The 21,431-nt window shown below is 47.0% G+C and overlaps 7 protein-coding genes across 7 annotated transcripts; 2 read left to right on the forward strand and 5 right to left on the reverse strand.

Moving 5' to 3' along the window:
* Positions 1-2,888: 2,888 nt before the first annotated feature.
* Positions 2,889-4,113, reverse strand: F5891DRAFT_1037633 (uncharacterized protein). The gene is made up of 7 exons (XM_041361872.1): positions 4,064-4,113; positions 3,849-4,004; positions 3,693-3,801; positions 3,608-3,661; positions 3,284-3,551; positions 3,028-3,231; positions 2,889-2,966 (listed from the first exon to the last, which is right to left on the reverse strand). The coding sequence occupies exons 3-6, from the start codon at positions 3,782-3,784 to the stop codon at positions 3,127-3,129; spliced, it is 519 nt and encodes a 172-aa protein (XP_041225226.1). The 5' UTR covers positions 3,785-3,801; positions 3,849-4,004; positions 4,064-4,113; the 3' UTR covers positions 2,889-2,966; positions 3,028-3,126.
* A 707-nt stretch (positions 4,114-4,820) lies between these two features.
* Positions 4,821-6,787, forward strand: F5891DRAFT_390531 (uncharacterized protein). The gene is made up of 14 exons (XM_041371658.1): positions 4,821-4,981; positions 5,038-5,047; positions 5,100-5,119; positions 5,170-5,202; positions 5,260-5,356; positions 5,414-5,442; positions 5,501-5,531; positions 5,595-5,627; positions 5,676-5,861; positions 5,926-6,024; positions 6,078-6,188; positions 6,252-6,292; positions 6,349-6,374; positions 6,441-6,787. The coding sequence occupies exons 1-14, from the start codon at positions 4,928-4,930 to the stop codon at positions 6,580-6,582; spliced, it is 912 nt and encodes a 303-aa protein (XP_041225227.1). The 5' UTR covers positions 4,821-4,927; the 3' UTR covers positions 6,583-6,787.
* A 3,316-nt stretch (positions 6,788-10,103) lies between these two features.
* Positions 10,104-10,915, forward strand: F5891DRAFT_1128868 (HIT-like domain-containing protein; the record flags this gene model as incomplete). The annotated part of the gene is made up of 7 exons (XM_041364327.1): positions 10,104-10,120; positions 10,173-10,210; positions 10,280-10,323; positions 10,367-10,430; positions 10,501-10,610; positions 10,689-10,716; positions 10,776-10,915. The coding sequence occupies 7 exons, from the start codon at positions 10,104-10,106 to the stop codon at positions 10,913-10,915; spliced, it is 441 nt and encodes a 146-aa protein (XP_041225228.1).
* A 265-nt stretch (positions 10,916-11,180) lies between these two features.
* On the reverse strand, positions 11,181-12,431 carry F5891DRAFT_390573 (uncharacterized protein). The gene has a single exon (XM_041371659.1). The coding sequence runs from the start codon at positions 12,369-12,371 to the stop codon at positions 11,280-11,282; it is 1,092 nt and encodes a 363-aa protein (XP_041225229.1). The 5' UTR covers positions 12,372-12,431; the 3' UTR covers positions 11,181-11,279.
* Positions 12,432-12,570: 139 nt separating this feature from the next.
* F5891DRAFT_1037671 (plant basic secretory protein) lies at positions 12,571-13,646 on the reverse strand. The gene is made up of 3 exons (XM_041361873.1): positions 13,313-13,646; positions 13,033-13,253; positions 12,571-12,979 (listed from the first exon to the last, which is right to left on the reverse strand). Exons 1-3 carry the CDS (start codon positions 13,495-13,497, stop codon positions 12,723-12,725), a joined length of 663 nt encoding a protein of 220 aa, XP_041225230.1. The 5' UTR covers positions 13,498-13,646; the 3' UTR covers positions 12,571-12,722.
* A 745-nt stretch (positions 13,647-14,391) lies between these two features.
* F5891DRAFT_1278725 (uncharacterized protein) lies at positions 14,392-16,469 on the reverse strand. Its single transcript, XM_041370329.1, has 13 exons — positions 16,180-16,469; positions 16,111-16,130; positions 16,028-16,060; positions 15,875-15,971; positions 15,788-15,816; positions 15,700-15,730; positions 15,611-15,643; positions 15,498-15,561; positions 15,223-15,431; positions 15,055-15,165; positions 14,946-14,986; positions 14,860-14,885; positions 14,392-14,798 (listed from the first exon to the last, which is right to left on the reverse strand). The coding sequence occupies exons 1-13, from the start codon at positions 16,316-16,318 to the stop codon at positions 14,633-14,635; spliced, it is 999 nt and encodes a 332-aa protein (XP_041225231.1). The 5' UTR covers positions 16,319-16,469; the 3' UTR covers positions 14,392-14,632.
* Positions 16,470-20,793: 4,324 nt separating this feature from the next.
* F5891DRAFT_1189467 (uncharacterized protein) lies at positions 20,794-21,346 on the reverse strand (the record flags this gene model as incomplete). Its single annotated transcript, XM_041367174.1, has 5 exons — positions 20,794-20,865; positions 20,927-20,953; positions 21,004-21,072; positions 21,164-21,239; positions 21,291-21,346. 5 exons carry the CDS (start codon positions 21,344-21,346, stop codon positions 20,794-20,796), a joined length of 300 nt encoding a protein of 99 aa, XP_041225232.1.
* Between the last annotated feature and the right edge of the window lie 85 nt (positions 21,347-21,431).

Consider the following 21,431-nt stretch of genomic DNA (forward strand, 5'->3'; position numbering starts at 1 on the left):
CTGTCACATTATATCATAATCATTAAGACAGGTTCGCTCTGGATGTACCAAAACGCTCAAATCCAGCTCTCTTGCATGCAATCGTTTGAAGAGATACCATATAGTGATCTACAAATGGCGATAGAGTAGGTGCTTGGGTTACCATGGGTAGTAAGTACTCGCGAGAAAAGAGGAACGCGGAAGTCTAGATTTGAATACTGAACGACCATCAAAACATCAACTTTACAGACAGATCTGCAGAGAAAAGGCATTACACCCCCCGCGCAGAAGGTCGTTGCATCACCAAGGGCTGCATTCCAGAAAATGGGGCCAACTTCCCCGGTAGTGTTGTCAACACGCGGTGTGGATCCAAGGAAAGTAGCGCGAGGGAAAGGAGGTGCGCGATGAGAGATGGATCCAAGTGCGTGGATGATAGTTATGGCGTCGAATATTGATGTTAGACACAGGTGCGGGGGAAAGAGAGCTGAACTAAGTGTGCGCGTGCCACATGTCTTCCATTCTTCATAACTGATGCGAAGCAGGACTTGAAGCAGGACGATGGAGACCAAAGAACCATCCGCAGCAGGTCACTCCTGTATACACAAAGTCTTCCGCTCCGCCAGTTGAGCCTTGTGCTTCTGTTTGGATTGGTTGTGCTTGAGACTCCTGTACACCTGCTGCTAGTTGACTTGATTGCGTTGCACTGTTCACCTGATTGCTGTTCGTACATTGCATAGCTGCAGCCGCTTCTGCATCAGTTTCAGGGACAATGCCATATCTCTGCATTGTATTTTAATGAGACGAAATTGGAGGGATAAGTCACTCACATCTTCATCTTGAGCAAGGAGTACATCGAAGGTGCGCGTGGAATGTCCTCCAGAAAATAACCTCAAGTTGAAATTCCAATGTCGGGACTGTCGTTCGATTGGTTGGGATGCATTTAGAGGTCGTGTGCCGAAATGTATGGAACTGAACAAACGACGCCAACGGATCAGGGACGATAGGCTTGCGGGAGGAGCTACATGATGAGACACGTGGTCTGATTCGTCGCCAAAGAGATCATTGCCCTGTATCTTGGTGTCAGGCGAGAAGGTCAAAAACAAGAAATTACACTGACATATCTTGCCAGTCCTGTTTTTTTGGCCTGCTGATTAAACGCAAGACGGGGGTCAAAGGACAAGACATATGAGAAAAGGTGGGGTTGCTCACGATTGGCGGGCGCACAACTCTCGGTTGGACTGGACGTTCCTAGTAAAAAGTGAGATGTAGTGCGAAAGAGAGGTAGAGAATACTTGCCTTGAGCTGTACATTGCCATCATCCTGGGGGAAACCCGTTAGGGAGGAAAATTGGACAACAAAGCGCATGCGTACCACAACGTTTTTGAGCGCCGCCTCTAGATCCCACACGTAGATTTTTTTGTCTAGTCCAGCACTGGCAATATATTTTCCATCGGGGGACATGACAACAGCATAGATGTTGTCAAAATGCAAGAGTGGATTTCCAACTGCCTGATTGGTCTCGAGATCCCAGATGCGAATGGAGAAGTCAGCTGATGCGCTAACAATGAATCTTTCATTGGGAGTAAGACAGAGGGATCTGACGGCGTGGGTGTGACCACGAAGAACGATAAGTTGCCCATCAATCGCCCGCCATTTTCGGATGGTCCAATCAACTGAGGCAGAAAAGATGTGTGTGCCGTCCTTGGACCAATACAATGATGTCACCACATCGTCATGTCCCTTGATCTCCATAAGCAGCTTGCCGGCCTTTGACCACACGCGGATCACATCGTCCGCACCGCTGCTTATGAATTTGTCGCCTTGTGGAGAGTATTTGACGGCGACAGCCCATCCGTGGCTGGTCTTTATGGGTGGTGCTATTTCTCGGCCAGTATCCGGATTCCAGCATCGTATGGTGCCATTAAACGATCCACTTACTATCTCCAGGGAATTGCGAGACCAATCAAGGCATGTCACTGGAGCATTATGCCCCTCCCATGGGTCGCCAATCATGCTGCCCTCCTTTATATTCCACAACCTCAGTCTGCCGTCTTTACTCCCACAAATGGCCATTGTTTCATCCGGGGATACTACCATCGAACCTATCCCTCCCCCATCGCTATGCAAAGGTATTCCCACTGCCTCTCCATCCCTTTTCCACTGACGAATCGAACTATCCCAGGACGTGCTCAGTATATTGCCACTGGTACCCAAGTAGGCAAGGCCCCATATGCGTTCGGAGTGACCCTCGATGACGCACTCTGGCATCAAGCTTCCTGCCGGTCGTTCTGGCTTTGGTTTCTTCCACGATGTGGTCCGAGTATTGTGGTCAACAAAGTAGGACCGACCGAGTGGTAAATGTGCCATTCCCCTCCAGGAACAGCGAGACACCCGGGATATCCTATGTTCAATGGTGAGTTCGTCGCTCCTTGTCGCAATTTCATCCCTCACCTAGTTGCACTCCTGCTAAAGTCGCTTGAACGAGACCATCAACAGCGTGTCATCTTGATATACTATTGGACTACCCGGCGCCTTAAACTGTCGCCACATAGGAGGAAGCGCTTCATTCCCGCCTGATTCTAATTGAGTAAGCTGGTAGGTTTCACAAGGCAGCTGCTCACCTTTCCAGTGCATCCTGGCGGTGCTGTGCTCCATATGGTGGTGGATCTTCTGTACTTGTCTGATATATCGATGAGTGCAATGGCACTTTTCCTCGTCTCGTTGGCATGGTTGACTCGGCTTCTTTGTGTGGCATGACGAGGATGTCGCGTTGTACAGACAGACTGGACCGTGAGATACTGCGTAAAGTCAGCAATCGAGAGGAAGGAGAGATACGGGACGAAAGTGATGAAGAGACCTGCTATTTGAGTGAGTTTTGCATGCTGTAGTTGCAGGCGCCTTGCTGCCAGCGCATGTCAATGTTACCACCGGATCAATCATCTACCTTGGTCCGTTTAAATTTTTGAGGCAGTTCGATGTACATTGGTCTATTGTGCACCTCTTGTCAGCGAGCGGAATTATATGATGTTTGTTTGAGGTGGTGCATACACATCGAATCTGTACGCTGCATAGTACGTAGCAACACTCCCAAGCAAAGCATACCATCGATCGCCCATTTCTCAATTTGACTCAGTTCAATCTGCAGCGTCAACAGGACCTCTGAATACGGCAGATCGTGCCCGACATGTGTAAAACCCAGTGATCCACATGGCAGAAGACCGATCTTCCGCTCAAGCTGTGCTCGGTCGACTTCTGCAGGCATGTGAATGGTTAAAATATGTGGCATCAACCATAATGAACCGACTTGCCATATTTTTTCGAGCACAGCGGGATGACTTTCAAGCCATGAATGTAATTCTGGTAGACCACTATTCAAAAACACCTGCAGAAGCGAGAAAGGCTCGTGCTCTTTGCTGATACAACAGCGTCCAACTTGAACAACGGACCAAAGTCGAACAAGGTGTGCAAGCACGATGATGAGTCTATGGCATCTTACCGCCGCGAGTTGACCGTCAGGCGAAGAGGATGGTGATGAAGAAACGTAAGAAAGCGTGTGATGACAAGCAGTTTCGCTGTATGAGTCAAATGTCAACCATAACCTTGATCAGTCAAATGGAATAATACGTACGGCTGACCATATTGTATGAATGCATCAACAATGGACTTTGGGGAATTGACTGCGCTCTTCCCAAAAGATATCCCGTTCTTGCAACCACTGCTCGACGTATTTTCTGGATAAACGCAAAGTCTCGAGCTCTCCATTGTTTGCGAGGTAGGCGGAGGGCTGAATTGCGGGGAGTAGCATTTAACAACTTTGATATACTGTTTAAGAACTGAGCACATGGCCTGCATAAAAATGTAGTACTCACACGCGGTACTTCACTGATGGATGCTTGGAAGGTGATGAAGTAAGAACACGCAGGAACGAGGAAACGCGATGTTTAATTTCCAGTAAGTTGGTCGGCCATGCCATAGTGTTAGGTGAGACGAGTCGGAGAAGAGAAGGTTAAAGTCACCCTCGATTTCTGCACTTCAAAATCAGATCTAATTCGCTGGACAAAATGCTGAGGATCTCCGGACGCACCTTGTTCTCATCCATCGCCCAAGCTTTTCGTCTGATCCAGTGGAGCAGGGATATTCGGAGCGACTAATGTTTTGAAGCACTACCGCGGGTTTGAAATGCCGCGAGGGACCAAATTTGAAACTTTGTTAGGGAAGATTTTGAGCATCCTGCGTCTAAGACTTGTACTGATGAAGAGTTGTGTCCGGATAGTTATAAGCGGTGAGTGCATGTTTTTGATGGGGGTTAGGTGACTTGTAGATATACCCGAACACGAGTCAGGTGCGATTGATAGCGAGAGGGGGCTGCTTAAGCGAGACACGCAAGAATCTAGTGACTCCATAAAAGCGTTTTTTGATTCAAATTACAAGGTGAATAAAACAGCGCTACGTCTCAACTGTCTGTGCTGTGGGAGATGAATCGATGAAGTTGGTCGGTGGCAGAAGTTGTCCGGAAAGTGCCGGAAGTCTGTCGAAGATTTGAACCAAGGTAGAGGCCAAAGATTCTATTAGCCACACGATATGCTCGTCATCCAAAGAGGGTGATTACTTCAAAACGGGACCTCAAAAAAACGACCACCGAGGTAAGTACTGGTACTAATAGGTGCGTTCTGGATTATTTATTATATATGTTGACCAAAGACCAAATTAATAACTTATGTGCCTCGGATTAGAGTATGACCATTACAATACTACTGCCTCAGGCGTCGATGGTGCAACTGTATCTTTTGTCAAGTCGCCGGTAGCCTATCGGTGAACGATAAAATGCTTCATCGGGACCGCAGTAAACTAAATTTAAACTCGAGCTAATTCAGTGTTTGTACTGCCACCGTGATGCGCTTGCACCTCAATAACTAAGACCCCATGATAGACATTTTTTGACCTCTAAATGGAGTATTCGACTGACGATGTCGCAGCAGCAAGGAGTTTGCAGTTCGCCACGGTATGTCTCCTTGTCGATACGAGGATGAATCATAACTAACAAGTCATGTACGCCAGTACATATATAGTGCGTACTACTGTCTGAACATCATATCATTTGTCCTGATACCTGAGCTCAGCATCGATGGCTGCGTTCTGGGTAGGCTTATTCTCGTCTATTCATGTCCGCTGTCAAACTCGTTTATCCAGACCTATGATTATGCATGTTCACTTCATGAAGAGGTAATACGCTTCTTCCATGATACGCCTTAGATTTGACACACAATATGATATTCAAAGTGGACATTTTTGCTTCGATCGCACTGGAGCAAGATGAAGGGCTTGTATATTGTCATAAAATACCTTCCCTTTATCCTTCTCATCACAGATCTATATAGTGCGTTCCGCTCCAGCACGCATTGCCCTGATTAATCGATTAACACTTGTTTCTCAGTGAGCTTTACCTCGAATGAGAACCCAGTTGTATGTGATGAGGTAGAGAGTCAATGAGAACGAACAACTTACTCCATGACTTCGCCAGAAATGCGGGATGTTGGCCAATATTAGCGCAGGTACGTGCATAGTACACTCATCTATGTACAGCCTTGCTGAGGGCAGCCCACTTTCTCTCACAGGGCTCGGCATGCTATTATCAGTTTGCTCCGAGTGTATCTTTACTTCCTCCCTATGATATGCAAGTCGTTGATCCGATTCAGGTTTTTTCATCCTCAGAACATATGCGCTCTGGGACAGAAATAGAATATTGCTCGCAGCCATCCTGGGCACCTTTTTCGTGAGTTTCCAATCCACTCGCCAGACACAAGCTAGTGGTAGATCGATCAGCCAGTCGTTTCTCGCAGCATCCATCAGCATTACCGTCGACACTACCGTCTCCGCAGCATGTATGCACTCTCACCTTCCCTCTGGTGATCCATGATAACTGAAACATTCTGTTCATATTTACAGATGCCACTAGCCCGATCCCGGGCATCACAGGGTGCTACCAGAGTTCAACCAGTGACCGGATTTTTATCCCATTTCTACTCTTTTCTGTGTTCGGGCTGGGTAACTAGGAGCATATATATGTACAAACACGCACTAACAGGTGTTCTACACAGGACTCATGATCCTCACGCTCATACGCGCGATACAGAGCTGGCGGAGACACCCAAGCCGTCTGTACGTTGTCCTGGTGAACCATAACATATTTTATTATGTTTGCGCTTTCCGTGAGTTAACACTCGTACGCGCTGTTTTTCTGTGCTCATCCATGGTCATTCTGTTCCCCGAAGTATTCTCGGTAATGAACATGTTTACATCGCTGCTCCTCCAGGTGCGTGAATATTCTGAAGGTCCTCTATGATGAACTGTTGATGTTCTGCGCCCCAGGACACCTACCGGACCGTTTTGAATGGGTATGCACCTCCGCATCCTACTGCGTATTCCTACTAATAACACTCGAAATGTACACCCACGTGCAGTTTCCAGTTCCTGACCCTTGCGATTGTTGCCGTGCGCATGCACATCCATCTCTGGCAGACAAACCAACATCTAGTACGCGGCTCTAGTGGCCTGGTTCATATTCCATTGTCCGACATATCATTTGCGAATGTCACGGCGTGATGTCTTATGCTGTAGTTTATTCAACGTCGTTCATGGAGCGAGGCTTGGACCGCATAAGATGACTGGTGGGGGTGGGTTTGGTAGAGTTCGCTACGTGTTTAATTTACAGGATGAGTCTGTCGCGGGGCGGGTGGAGCATTTGGATGTTCTTAATCACTGTAATTTCAGCTACTGCACATGATCATGTATACTACGACAAATTGCACTTGATCACACGGTCATCGATGTATAATTATGGTATATATCGTCATTCCAGCACTTATCCTTTTTGCATCCACTGACCCTGTTTGTATTTGATCTATCGCGCGTAGAAATATATCAATTTTGTGCGCCTGTACATGGGACGGAACGAGCTATGTAAGATACATGATGCGTCAGAGACAATCGAGTCACAGGGTTTCTAGATGATTCTATGACTGACGCGAAGGTGGGAGGACGACCAAAGTAAAATCCGCAGCAACAACATGTAACTTCGTAGGAAATTCTCCCCTCGCACCGGTTGACTGGTGTGTTTCTGTTGGTCGTGGTTGAGACCCTTGTGCCCCAGCTGTTTGGCCTGATTGCGTTGCACTATTGGTCTGGTTACTGTTCGTACGTTGCATAGCAGCAGCTGCTTCCTGCATCAGTTTCATGAACAATGCCGTATCTCTGTATTGTATTTTAATAGAATGAAATAGGAGGGACGATGAGTCACTCACATCTTCATCTTGAGCAAGAGGTACATCGACGGTGCGCATGGAATGTCCTCCAGAAAACAACTTGAAGTTGAAGTTCCAGTGTCGGGACTGTCGTTTTATTGGTTGGGATGCATTTACAGGTCGTGCACCGAAATGTATGGAAGTGAGCAAACGACGCCAACGGAATAAGGGACGATGGGCTTGCGGGAGGAGCTGCATGACGAGACTGCGTGGTCTGATTCGTCGCCAAAGAAATCATTGCCCTATATCTGGGTGTCAGGCGAGAAAGGTGAAGAACAAGAAAGTACACTGACATATCTTGCCAGCCCTGTTTTTTGGGATGCTGATTATACGCAAGACGGGGGTCAAAGGTCTAGCGAGATATATGAGGAAAGGGGGGGATGCTCACGATTGGTGGGCGCACAACTCTCGGTTGGGCTGAACGTCCCTAGTGAAAAGTGAGATGTAGTGTGAAAGAGAGGCAGAGAATACTTGCCTTGAGCTTTACATTGTCATCATCTGCGCCCTAGATAGTGAAAACCGTTGGGGAGAAAAGTTAGACAACAAAGGGCATACGTACCAGAACGTTTTTGAGCGCCGCCTCCAGATTCCACACGTATATTTTTTTGTCTATTCCAGCGCGAGCAATGTATTTTCCATCGGGGGACATGGCAACAGCGCAGAGTTGGTCATCATGTAAGAGTGGATCTCCGACAGCCTGATTGGTCTCGAGATCCCAGATGCGAATCGTGTAGTCATACGATCCGCTAACAATATACCTTTCATTAGGAGTAAGACAGAGCGATGTGATGTTGTACGTGTGACCCCGAAGAACAACGAGTTCCTGTCCATCAATAGCCCGCCACTTTCGAATGGTGCGATCAGCTGATGCAGAGAAGACGTGTGCGCCGTCCTTCGACCAACACAAAGACATCACCCACTCGTCCGCGTCATGTCCCCTGATCTCCATAACCAGCTTGCTGTCCCTTGACCATATGCAGATTGGACCAATGTTCCCACCGCTCATGAATTTATCGCCTTTTGGAGAGTATTTGACGGCTCTGACCCATCCGTGACTGGTCTCTATGGGTGGTGCTATTTGTCGACCAGTATCCGGATTCCAGCGTCGTATGGTGCCATCATGCGATCCACTTGCTATCTCCAGGGAGTTGCGAGACCAATCAAGGCACCTCACTGTATCATTATGCCCCTCCCACAGGTCGCCGATCATGCTGTTTATATTCCACAGCCGCAGTCTGCCGTCTACCCTTCCACAAATGACCATTGTTTCATCCGGGGATACTACCATCGAAAATATCCCTCCCCCATCGCTATTCAAAGTTCTTCCCACTGGGTCTCCGTCTCTTTTCCACTGGCGGATCAAACTATCCTCAGACGCACTCATTATATTGCCACTGGTACCCAAGTAGGCAAGGTTCCATATGCGTTCGGAGTGACCCTCTATGACGCACTCCGGCATTAAGCTTCCTGCCGGACGTTCTGGCTTTGGTTTCTTCCACGATGTGGTCCGAGTATTGTGATTGACAAAGTAGGACCGTCCGAGTGGTGAGATGTGCCATTCATATCCAGGAACACCCTGAGCGACAGGATCATCTATGTTCAACGGTGAGTTTGTCGCTCCTTGTCGCAATTTTATCCCTCACCTAGTCGCACTCCTGGTAAAGGTCGGTTCCCCGAGGCAACCATGAGCGTATCATCCTGATATAGTGTTCCACCATCCGAGGACGTCTTAAACTGCTGCCACATAGGAGGAAGCGCTTCATTCCCACCTGATTCTGATTGAATAAGCTGGTGGATATCACAAGGTAGCTGCTCACCTTCAGTCGCTTGACGAGTTGGCTGCACAATATTGTTATAATGAACATCCCCGGGTGTTGATATTGTCTTCCCGTCTTAATAAGCAGAGAGTTTTGAACGTTCAATATCAAAGCCAAAGTCATGTTCAAATGAACGACAACGAACTTCGTCAGCTTTCTGTAACATGGTCAGACCGCCGCCACGCATAACCGTTACACCAAAAGGTGAAATACTGAAAGCTTAGCTTTCAGTATCAGCAACGGTATATGTACTGATTATGAGAACTCAGGTAAGCCAGCGTGCTTACACTTTCCCACAAATTGCGGTCAACATCCATGACTTTGATTCATTGAACGGAGGAACCCCAATGTAGGCTACACGGCATCAACCTGAACGCTCTCACCTGTCTGCGTGACCTGCTGCACAACTTCACTCACAGCCGAACCATTACTGCGCTTTTGTGCACTAGTAACAACCCCCAGCACGCTCACTAGACCCGCCTTACACGCACCAAGACACTTTTCCAGTGCCTCCCATTGCTCTCAAGCGCTGACGAACGGTAAACGAGATTTAGTCTGCCTCGACACGTTCCTATGAGTATGGGCAGTGGATCTGAAAGATATATAAAATGAGTGATTGGACGAAGAGTCGGAAAATGTGATCAGGGTACTGAGATTACGAGTTGACCAGTAGGGACACGAAGCAGATGAGATGTTGAGAACCAAGGTCGGAAAGAGGAGTAAGTAGACGTTCAATGAAAGCGTTGGGAGAAGATAGACAAAAAAATCACAAAACTGCATTGAGCGAATAGAGAAACGCAGGGATGCAGGTTTTCGGGACCGTGATGTTGTGGACGCTTCAACTGGGCAGCTTGCATACTGAAGTTATGAAGCGAAAACTGGAGAATTAACCAAGGAACCGAAAGACGCGTGCTTTGTCAGCCTGGTCACGTGTGAGATCAAGGCGCGTCACGCCACCTTGGCATCCATAACAGAGCCTTCGCTATTTGCCTCAACTCAAACTACCATGGCGGCAGCAGCACGGTCAGATTCTTCCCTTCCATTATACTTTTGGGGTATAATAAACATCCTCTAGATCACTCAGCACCTGCATATTTTGCAAGATCATCAAGGGTATGTTGACTTCTTCTCGTCATTCAACTACACCACCTTATCACGATTCACGGCGCTATTGTGTTCTAGGCGAGATCCCAAGCTTCAAGCTCCTCGAGACAGAAACTTCGTTCGTCCTTTTTCTTCCGTCAAATCATTGGCACACATTCACCAAAGATCAGTTACTCATTCCTTGACATTGGCCCCCTCTCCAAGGGCCATGCTCTGATCATCCCTAAAGGTGCGTCAGCCGTGATCGGAAAGGGAAAAAAGGATTATGTCGCGAGTGAAGGCGCTAATGTGCATAATAGACCACGCGGCAAAGCTACACGAGCTCCCAGATGAATACCTTACGGACGTGCTCCCTATCGCGAAGAAGATCGCCACTGCACAAGGACTTGAGAACTACAACATCCTCCAGGTGCGTTCCCATATACAATTATCGTCCCCTCTCCCCATTCCCTGCTGTTTAAACTGCAGAGCTGACCCCACCACTAAGAATAACGGCCGCATCGCACACCAGGTTTGTCTACGCCTTCTTTATTGGGCTTAGACAGTATCGACTGACACTGTTTTACACGTCTAGGTCGTCGACCACGTACACTTCATGTCATTCCCAAACCTGATGCGTCAGATGAGGAGGGGCTCGTTATTGGATGGCCCGCGAAGTCTGACGTCATGGAAGAAGTCAAGAAGTATCACCAGGAACTCCTTGGAAAGCTATAAAACGCATCTGTGGCGCTCCTGAGTTGGTAATAAACGATGACGAAACTAGAAGGAAAGCTAATAACTAAATTCGCAATTAAATCGGTGTTCCCGGAGTACTCTCCATTGATCTTAGAGTTTCTTGCGATGTGATATATAGTAAGAGTTACTCCAACTGTTGTCAATGTCCTTTTTCTTGCAGCCAACTGAAGGGGTGTCCTTGTACCGATACATGCCAAAGACCTGGATGAACTGGAGTGCCTTTTTATCCTAGACTCGCCATGAACTACGTTATGCATGCAACAATCCACCACTCACCCTCACAAGAAGATTGTTGCCAGTCCCCAACATGTTTCAACACAGTATGGCGTGTATGGTCTGTTGGCTAATTGCGCGGGGAGCGACATCGGAATAACACCGATTCGACCGAAATCTCCTTCACAACTGAGAGCAACGGCTCAACAACATCCACGTCGATTTCGCCCTGCAGCGCGGACGTGTGAAAGTCTATCACTTCCAAGTTGCAAGTTGCGGTGACTGCCAACGCAGCCATAGTGCGATCAATCATCCATTTGGATGGGTATCCCACCAGAGTTAATTTCCGCAATACAGGAAGATGAAGGCCGTCGAATATTTCGGTAAGCCAGTCCGAAACATCATCATACGAGGGCAGAGGCAGAGTTAATGATTCGAGACAAGGATACGTGACCGAGTGGCTTCTAGCGTCATCGTGATCACCAGTTACGGCCGCCACCGTAATTGTCTGCAGAAGAGGGAAAATCATGGAAATGGAACGGATGATCTTGGAGGAAGTGTATTGGACACGAAGATGTCGTAAATTTTTGCAGGTAAGAGTAGGACTGGTAGCGATATCCTCGATGCCCTTGCTGATACGCAGCTGACGGAGATTTGGTGCATTGAATCTGTTAAGACCTGACCAGCTACATTCCAGAGTTCCCAGGTGTGGCGTATCCAACTTGGAATCGAGCCATTCGTCTCCGCGTAACGCACAGACGACCGTTTCCCACCGCCTGCTCTCGGCTTGAAGAATCTCGAGAAGTCGATAATCTGCGTGTGAAAGTGACCTGTAACTTTGTGTGGATCCGCAAATGGCATCAAATATATAGAAATCCAAGATTACCCAGACTCTATCGATGCGAAGGGTGAGAGGCTGGCCACCAGAACAGGCGAGCCACGATTGAAGGAGACATGGAAGAAATGGCTCCGATGATTCGTCTCCACCGGGAAGCGTAACCTGGATGCGGGACCAAAGGTCCGGTGTTGAGTGTGCTGTGACTCGCCAAAGGCGGCACACCCGGGTGAAGACTAGGGGAGGGCTGGAAAAATTCCCAGAGATACGGCGATTGCTCGAATTGAAGATACTAGGACAGTCTGAGATGTCATTCACGATGAGTGAAAATATGTGCTGTAAAAGTTCCACGGGCAGCTGGTGTATGTGCGACTCAGAGTAATGCATGTGGATAGGAGAGAAGCGCGAATCACTAAGGGAAAGTGTGTTGGTCTTGTGATGGGACACTTTCGTATTCTTCAGCTGAAAGTTAGGGGCCTTACTTGGTCTCTAATTATTTTCGGTGCTTACCGGAAAACACGTGACAAATCCTTAACCTTGATGGAACCTCGTCAGATCCTTCAAGCGTGTTGATTGTACGGGGTCTTCATCCATAGAGGTTATCGTGGTTCCTGTACAACAAATCATATAGTGCACTTCATTATATGTAAAAATCTATCACTACGACTTCTCCGTAGCTTCTACGGAAATATTTCTACTAGTATCATATTATATATCAAGGTTCATGCATGAGATACCTTACCCCGTCTCTTTCACGTGTTCACAATACAGTGCATACAGGGAACTCACGCTCTCTCCGGTCACCTTCTCAAAGAGTTCCACTTTGTATATCGAATCCTTCATGGATCCATTAAGTTTTCGGATAGTCCCCTCGCCACAACGCTCCTCAATCCAGTCGAGGAAGTACGCCGTAGCATCGTACCCTGCGTCCCACTTCTCCTCAGCTCTACGCCTCCAGTGTGGTGGTGCAAGACCAGCATGTAGCCTCACGAAATCTACGAGTAGTTCTGAAGACAAAACTCAAAGGATAGTATCAAAACGTGCACACCTGCAACACCCTCGATAAGACCCCCCGGACATGTATCGTTTCCATTGTACTGATAGCAATGCACGACCTCGTGAACCAGCACGCCTAGTATTTCATCTCGTGCCCGAGCCTCTGATGATTTGATCCAATCTAGGGAGAAATTAATCTCTTTCATCTCATGCGTGCCGCAAGTGTACGCTACGCCATCGAATGGTCTGAGAACGAGTGTGATTGTCTTGACGCTGGAAATACAGATGATTCGCAACATGTTTATAGTGAATTGAGAACGCGTAGTGCTCACTGTGTTGGAGCCGTGAGCGGGGTATACAGCCAGGTATAAGATGCTTCAACTGCGAGCTTGAGTGCTTCCTTGGGCTTGACGCAATCGAAGAAGACGGATGCCCCAGGATGTGATAAGTCTTCCACCCTCAACACGAAATTGGGGATTATCCAAGGTGGCGGGGGCGGAAGATCATGGGGAGGCATGGGTAAATGGTAGTATCGCAAGCAGACAAGCAAATGAAGGCGCCAGATTTGAACAGCTTCCTTTATATCATAGGGCTATTATGAGATTCGTTGTCTCAGGGTACTTACTAGGAGCAACAGGAAGTGCTACCGGATTCGGGAGCATCCGTCGGCGTCAATAAGTCTGATTAGAATTGGAATGAAGCGCCCCAATGCACAGTGGTAACTTGTACTCAAACAAAAGCTACTTAACACTTGTTGCCGTCGGGCTTGCTCGCAAGTCATACTCCAACACATTCAAACCCCGATTGTGCTTGATTCACGTCTTGGTACCTATCGATGTCAAAACAACCTCAATCCCAACGCAACTCCCCAACACCTCCCGTCCATGATCCGCAGCAGAATCTCCATTGAAGCGCGTGGATCCCGAATCTGACCCATGCGCCCTAACCAGGTCTCTAGAATACATCCAAGGTGACATCGACAGCTTGGACCTTCCTCCGCAAACACCGAATAAGCCGGGCGATAAGAGGTTACGCAGTACGGTCCGTTGCGGGCGTGTCTAACAAAGAAATAAACACGAAGGCCTTGGGGCATGTTTGTGCCGGTCCAGATTCCAGAGATGGATATGCATGCCAGTGCGCGCAGCGAGGTGGCGAACTGGGAACTGTACGTGAGTGACGTTGTTAGTAGCAACGCGCATCAGCAGAAACTGCATCAGAGACTATTCGTTTGAAAGGCAAAAATGGATTGTAAATGTTACGTGACCTGCCGGAGGCGGTTGCAACGTTGAGCTCTGCCCTAAGCTAGTGTCGACCCTGGAGACTAAGTACTGATCTGTGCAGGTCACAGCTTTTTGGATGTGCAAACCTTAATACTGCCCTGTTTGATGAGTGCACTACTTATCGCAAGGGCTCATATTCAATGCATTGATTCTCATCGTCGTCAGGCCCTACTTCTGATTAAACTAGTACAATCAAATACTAGTACTGATCGGTATCTACTGATTCGCCATTGCTTGCAGAGGAAGCCTGACACCTATCGGTATTGAAAATACCAAAGCCGCCCAAATACATTCCACGACAGAAAATATATTCCTATAAGTTGAACGTATCCCGGAACCGATCTAGTTAACCCCCACCAGTCATCGTGCAGCTCAAAGTTCGCCCCATGGAATAAAATGTTCCGCCATACGATCTGCGGTTGAAAATTCGGACAAAAGAAAACGCACATTGGCGTCAGACACGTGTGTATGCAGGTCCATTTGCCAGAGATGGCGGTGCATGCTTGTGGCGAGGATTGCAAGAACAATAAACTGGAGGCTACACGTGTGTAAGTTTCGGGCATGTCTAGTTAGAATGCGCAAATTGCGGTAGTACGTACTCATGCAACATGGCGTGGTATGCGTACTGGGTATGCATAACAATGTTTTCAGCTCGATCATAAAGGCATGTGGGGGATTTACGCACATGGAGGAGCAGCGATGTGAAGATGTTCGTCACCGAGAACACTGTAGGAACGAGAGTGATTTTGGATGAGCACGAAAATATGGCTCGGCGTGCGCGCTTTTTGACTTACAAAGACCACATGCATAGTAGGATATGTTGTGCTTCAGCAGGACAACATAGAGATGGCCGTTGGTCGTCTGCCAGCTCTTGATGGCGCGTATGAGTGTGAGGGCCATGAGTCCTGGGGATAGTATCTGTCAGCGCCGATTTGAACATAGACATGCCCCTAGTTTCCCACCCAGTGCAAGCGCAAAGTAAAGAAGAAACGGTATGAAGAGTGAGACACTGCTCATAACTTGGTAGCAGCCTGTGATGCCTGGAATATGGCTGGTTGCAACTGTGAAAGTGGGGTGAATGGTAATGATAAGCAAGGTGTCTATGAAAGCGCGTACATGGTGCTGTGGCAGTAGCAGCAAAGGAAATGCTGATGGATGATGCGACAAAAGCCTGACTGAGGAATCTATCACCAGCTTGGGTGTAGTAAACACGTGAGGACTCACGATAGATACTAACAGCATGAATACGACCAAGATTCTATTGTTGTTCCATAGCGCGCACGTTCTGAGGATAAAAAAGCCTGATGAATCGGATGAGAAAGACGTGTATGCTGCGAGAAGAAGATGTACTTTGGGAGCAAATGCCTAATATTATGCTAAAACCTAAACGATAGCTCTCGATCAGGATGTGTGCATACGGGCATGTAAGATGTACGTACCTGAGCAGATGTTGACCCACGTCCGACATTTCTGGCGACATCATACGGTGAGCGTCGTTCGTCTGGTCAGCACTGCAAGTTCACGTACACCTGGATTATTATATGGGACGAGGCACGCTGAAGCATAACATATCAATTCATTATCTGAGATGTGTGTTCGGGAGTCGAAACGCACTATATAGATTCGTGGTGAGGAGTAGAAATGGAACATATCGTGTAAGGATATAGAGGCCTTTTACCTTGGTCCAACGCGATCGATGCAGGAACGTCCACTTTGAGCAGAGTATCAGTAAGAAAAATCGACATTTGTTATGAACAAGTGCATTACCTCTTGTTGCAGTGAACAAACATATTCGTAGGCCTGCACAAACGAGTTTAACAACGGAAAAGAATATATCGGGAAGGGCCCACCCAGAATGTAGCCATCGACGCTGAGCTGTAGTATTAGGACAGAGGAGAAGGATTTCAGACAGAACGTACTGTAGATGTACTGATGATACATGTATTTCATTTTATCATCAACGATCCTCGTATTGACGAGAAAAAGACGCACCGCGAGGATCTGCAGACTTCTCCCTGCTGCGAAAGCATTGGTCAAATGCTCCGTCTCTGTCACCATTCGTTCGAGATGTGAAAAGGGTTCTGCAGAATGTACATCGTGAGCTTTTTATCTTATATATGAGCCGGGAGCAGATTAAGATGGGGGCGTAGACATCATTATTAGGAACATAGGTTCAGGTCACAGTGATCGCAGTACTACGGAGCTTGACAAACTTAAAGTGGTCGTAAAAGTCGAGCTATTAATAAATAATAACTTGTACAAAATATTGTAACTTTTAATTTCAGGATGGCCGTTCAGCATACGAGAACGTGCACAATATCCACTGGCCAGTGCACTATCAGCACTATGCGCTTCATCGACTGAGATGAAATGTTTTTTGCTATCCAGTCTGTCCTGAACCCTTCACCTGAACCCTTGCTCACCACTGACACACCGATTTGAGCAGGCCTAGGACGATTATGGCATCTCATCATTTCGCTAAGTATAGCATCATAGCATTAGAGTCGCTGCCTTACCTCCTGCGCCTCCGAACCGCTCCTCCGAGTCAGTGGAAACCTCGCCGATGCCTATCACGAATCCTAACTGTCCTCGCCATCATGACTCCATTCTAGCATTTGTTCAGAAAACCTTGTTTCCTCCCCTCACCGAACGTCATGCTTCTTCAGGTAGTATATGCATTTGAATAATGCGGGCTAGTTGAGCGCACGCTATTTTAGACCAACTGATCTAAGTGTGCTTGGATAACGCCAGACACAGCCCACACCTTTGCATCCGAAAAATTGGTCGTTGTTCTTTGTACTTGACGGTTCTTTCAAATCTTTCTATCCAGTCATAGGCTTTATCCTTTGTCTCTCTGGTTAGTGGTTATCTCGGAGGGGTCCATGACATGAGAGATGCTGATGCACTGTTCGGAGCTACGATGTCATTTGAAATTTGAGATGAACGACTAGTGTGTTGATACTGGCTGTCCATCTGTGTTGTGAGAACTTCTTACCGGGCGGAGAGCTACGATCATGCCAATCACTGGTAACACTGAAGCTGATTTAGTATTTTTATGATGCCAGCTGCGGCATAGAAGGTGGTTTGGGATGACGTGTCGACGTCCTATCGTACGGGGACAAATGACACTGGACTGTTCAACTCAGCTTTAAATGATTTGTAATGGCGCTTGCGCCTCAACTCCCCGATATCGCTGATTGATTTTACTAGTTTGCCCCGTGTGGTGTCGCTCAAGGCTGAGATCTGATGCATGATGGATCAGTGATTTAAATTTGTCATGCATCATCCGGTTACAAGTAGACCCACCGTAGTTGCTGTCAGCAGCATAAGCACACGATTGACATGCCCCGATAGTAAGCACGTACGCCGACATACTCACCGCGATAAAGAGTCCAAGTGCTTCAAATTTCTAGCTCGACTGTAACGATGTGAGTACGTGCAACGGAGACAATCGACAAGTATCGGGCCGTGGAAAAAAACAGCACAGCTCTGCTGGTGGTGGGAATTTTTTTGTGTTCAACAGAGCTGAGCGCTTGAATAATAAAAATCAGTAAAAACCAGTCGGAACCGTCGGATCATCACCCCCAGTGAGAACCGGACCTCACCGTATCGACGGAAAACGGCCGAAATATTGATGAGCCACAGACGTAAGATTTCCGTAGATGAGCGTAGAGAATGGGACTTATAGTCGATTTTCTAGCGATGCTGTTCGACACGATTTCGCACCGATTCTCGCATATGATATTTCCGTCGACTATCATAGATTCTTAAATGTAGTCGTATTGCACAATGAAACTACGGAAATCGCATGAAAACGACGCTAATATACATTGCGAGAACAAACGAATGACACTGCAAAAATGAAATATACAGTTGAAATGCTCATAATGCATACCGTTGGGACCGCCCAAACGTTATGCATTATGAGACATATGCAATAGCATATGTGTCACACTATTGTGACGCATGTGACCTCCGCCAAAAGTGTGACAGAAAATCGTCCATAGTCCTACAGAAGTACATGTATTATACCGAGAAGAATTGTTCTAAAGAAGTTTGTCTGGCATTAAGTAGTTCTTCGCGTCGTAGGTTCGCGCAAAACTTTCGAAGTTGTGATGATAAATCAAGTGAAAATTGAGGATCACCATATTGCATGCATCCAACTTCAAGCTGCTGGCACAAATTGAGAATATTTTGACGAGTGATTGATGGATCCGCTTCGTCGTCGTCATCATCATCAGAATCAACCTCGATAACTTCACCATTTGCAACGGCAATTTCGTGGCGGACCGTGTCTGCAATGGATGAGTCACCACCTTCAAAAGCAGAGAATTCTCCCTTATCTCTCTCCTCAGTGGGGTCCAGAAGTTCATCGATAGTTGGCAAGGTACCAAAAATGCGATTGCGTGCTTGGAGTTCTCGGACTGATTGCATAAGCGCAGCTTCGGTAGAAGATAGCTGGGCAGCTTGTTGTGAGCGCGCAGGAATACGAATTTTGAGGCCGGTACGACGAGATGCAGCTTGCATAAGTGCATCAATGGCATTTAAAGCCATCTCCACATCTCCTTCAGCATCCATTACAGCTTTGAGGGCCGGTCTCCAATCAGAATCTATGTAGTGCTTGCCAAGAAGAGCCTGTAGCTTGTTCTCCGCATTGGGAAGGGACATTTCGGTAGTTGCGAATTTGTGGACGATGTTCCACGCAAGTGGATCTGTGTGAGGCCATGTGTCAGCGTTAGTCGTTGGATCACTGTGATAGACTTGAGCACCGAAAAAAATGAGGTCAAAAGATGACTTACACTTGAATGTCAGTGTGATCCCAACAATGTTTGATGGTTTCGGACGTGACAGCATACCATGCTTGCTTCGCCATTGTCATGCCTTCGAGAATATTAATTTTACAAATATCCCGTTCGCCAGCTTCATCAAGATCAATAGCGCGCGCGCAAAAATTACGGCGATATAGTGCCTTGAAGCATTGGATGATTCCAGCATCGCATGGTTGGACAAATGGTGTCATGTTGGGCCCAAAAAATTCAAGATCAATGTTTGATGGTTGATACGAGATGCTGTGGGCAGAGAAATTATCAATAAACATGCAAATGTGCCGGTTTTGTTGCTTCATCTGAAGATTGAGTTTTTTGATCCATCTAGGCCACTGATTAGATATTAACAGCAATCATATCATCATGTCCACGTACTCCTCAAATATGACTGCTGTCATCCAAGCCTTCTTATTATTCCGATAATAAAATCCCTGCTGTTCCGGTGTCTGCTTCTTGAAGCATCGGGGTTTCTTTGCCCTGCCAATAAAAAAAGGCTCGAGCCTCTCGCTTCCATCTGCGTTGCAGGCTAATCCGATGGAGATACGGAATTTCTCTTTCTTCTTACCACTCATTTGTCGTGTTGCAAGACCACGGTCTGGAGGTGCACTAAAATGAAAAAAAAAATTAGGTGACATAGATTAATATAAATGAACACTCACTATGGAAAGAACGATGTCTCGTCAAAATTCCACTGATCTTTGGGAGCAAACTTCGCCAAGATCTTACGACAACGCTCTCGTTCTTTATCAACAGCTTCGATGTCAACAGACCCAGCTTCTCCATGCCGTCGGTACTCGCGAATCTTGTAGGCAGTACAAAATGATTGGAGCCATTCCCCCGACAGCCTTTCATTTTCCGGGACATCAAACTCATCTTCAAACCTTTTCCGTTTCTCTCGCAGCATAGGCCCAGTCACTGTTTCATGTCTACTCTCCATGTGCCTAACCCACAGAATTAAGGCACGTTCAACATCGGGCCTTGTGACAATCCTTGGCTGCTTCAATGACAATGCATTAGGATTATCGTTGATCCGTGCTTCCATTTTTGGATGTTCCCGCAACTTGCGTGATAAGGTTGACTGCGTGAAATTGAGTGCACCCGACTTGAGAGATTTAAAGTGTTCAACAATTTCAATCTGTGATACAGTAGGATGAGAATCAACAAATGAATAGACTGTTAACCAGTCAGAGAGTGTAAGATTGCGGCAAGAAGTGCATTTGGGAGAATGAGCTGAAGTTCGAGGAGTGTCCTTGGTGATTTTCTGCCGCTTCGCAGGTCGGTTATAGACAGCGGGCTTGTCATGGGGTTTGCGTTTTGGGTTTACGGACATTGTTGTGTGGTATCGTACTGTCATGATTACTTGCTAGCTTCTATACATAGTCGAACGAGACAATACCACTGAAGCAGAACAATAAATTTATGCAATACATTGTTGTACCTATTGTCCCATCCTATCAATTTGGTACCTCATAATGCATATTGGCTATGCAAAGGTTATGCATTATGCAATATGCATTATGCGGTCAATTACATGGGAACGCCGTCGGGATCCAAAAAAGTCCATGCATTATGAGACTTATGCATTGTTAGCATATGCATTATGAGCATTTCAACTGTACATAACTATACTACCTGCTGCAGTCTGTCCACCTGGTCCTCGCCAGCAACCCACCTGATGTCAACCGCTGCACCCATGGTGGATGCCAACTAGTATAGGCTGCCGGAAGAGATCTTGCTGATGATGTCGACTGCATTGCCATTCCATATATTGTCCTTGACCTGAGAAAAAAAATGTAAACAGCTGTATCAGGATGAGTGCGCATTTAGTTGAGTTCATTACCAGCTTCAGCGCGTCAGGATCATAATCCTGCAAGACATAAATCAATCATGTGAAACATGTAGCATAGGAGTACGTACCAGCTGCTTCTCTTTCATCAGGCCAGACCAGTAAATCCTGAAATTGGCTGATGAGCCATTTGCGACAATCTGCTTCAACCATCGGTGTGCGCAGAGTGACCTAAGCCCAAAATTCCAGGTCAAAGGTTGATACAATGTTCTAGATCAACACATGACATACCTTCCATTCTTCAATGTACTGGGTCACTGCAGGATTGGGGACAGTAGATTCGCGTTTTCGCTCAGCAAGCTTCGCACTGCATGTACCCAAGTCAGTGCCAGTTTGAACAAGGTCTTTGAAGACTTACAGAGGGTTCTTGTTATGGGGAAGGAGGTCTACAATCCCATCAGTATCTGTGAACATAATACAAGCACGAGTTGGCGACTTACCATGGTTGCACATGTTACTTATACAGGTGTTTCTGTGTCCTCGGTGCTCGTGTCGACAG

Source organism: Suillus fuscotomentosus (genome assembly GCF_016647785.1).
Source record: "Suillus fuscotomentosus strain FC203 chromosome Unknown F5891scaffold_31, whole genome shotgun sequence".
NCBI classification, from domain to species: Eukaryota; Fungi; Basidiomycota; class Agaricomycetes; order Boletales; family Suillaceae; genus Suillus; species Suillus fuscotomentosus.

What these genes read in the sequence shown, in the direction of transcription:
- F5891DRAFT_1037671 (XM_041361873.1), bottom strand. Translation starts at nt 13,497, where the DNA reads ATGCCTCCCCATGATCTTCCGCCCCCGCCACCTTGGATAATCCCCAAT. An exon ending in CCGCTCACGGCTCCAACACA is followed by an intron (nt 13,254 to 13,312) that starts GTGAGCACTACG and finishes CTGTATTTCCAG; the next exon opens with CGTCAAGACAATCACACTCG. An exon ending in TCTTATCGAGGGTGTTGCAG is followed by an intron (nt 12,980 to 13,032) that starts GTGTGCACGTTT and finishes AACTACTCGTAG; the next exon opens with ATTTCGTGAGGCTACATGCT.
- F5891DRAFT_1037633 (XM_041361872.1), bottom strand. Translation starts at nt 3,784, where the DNA reads ATGCTACTCCCCGCAATTCAGCCCTCCGCCTACCTCGCAAACAATGGA. An exon ending in TTCATACAATATGGTCAGCC is followed by an intron (nt 3,552 to 3,607) that starts GTACGTATTATT and finishes TGACTCATACAG; the next exon opens with CGAAACTGCTTGTCATCACA. An exon ending in TGCTCGAAAAAATATGGCAA is followed by an intron (nt 3,232 to 3,283) that starts GTCGGTTCATTA and finishes ACATGCCTGCAG; the next exon opens with AAGTCGACCGAGCACAGCTT.
- F5891DRAFT_390573 (XM_041371659.1), bottom strand. Translation starts at nt 12,371, where the DNA reads ATGCATTACTCTGAGTCGCACATACACCAGCTGCCCGTGGAACTTTTA.
- F5891DRAFT_1278725 (XM_041370329.1), bottom strand. Translation starts at nt 16,318, where the DNA reads ATGGTGACAGAGACGGAGCATTTGACCAATGCTTTCGCAGCAGGGAGA. An exon ending in CGTCGATGGCTACATTCTGG is followed by an intron (nt 16,061 to 16,110) that starts GTGGGCCCTTCC and finishes TCGTTTGTGCAG; the next exon opens with GCCTACGAATATGTTTGTTC. An exon ending in CTACTATGCATGTGGTCTTT is followed by an intron (nt 14,987 to 15,054) that starts GTAAGTCAAAAA and finishes TCGTTCCTACAG; the next exon opens with TGTTCTCGGTGACGAACATC.
- F5891DRAFT_390531 (XM_041371658.1), top strand. Translation starts at nt 4,928, where the DNA reads ATGGAGTATTCGACTGACGATGTCGCAGCAGCAAGGAGTTTGCAGTTC. An exon ending in TTACATCGCTGCTCCTCCAG is followed by an intron (nt 6,293 to 6,348) that starts GTGCGTGAATAT and finishes TCTGCGCCCCAG; the next exon opens with GACACCTACCGGACCGTTTT. An exon ending in TACCGGACCGTTTTGAATGG is followed by an intron (nt 6,375 to 6,440) that starts GTATGCACCTCC and finishes ACCCACGTGCAG; the next exon opens with TTTCCAGTTCCTGACCCTTG.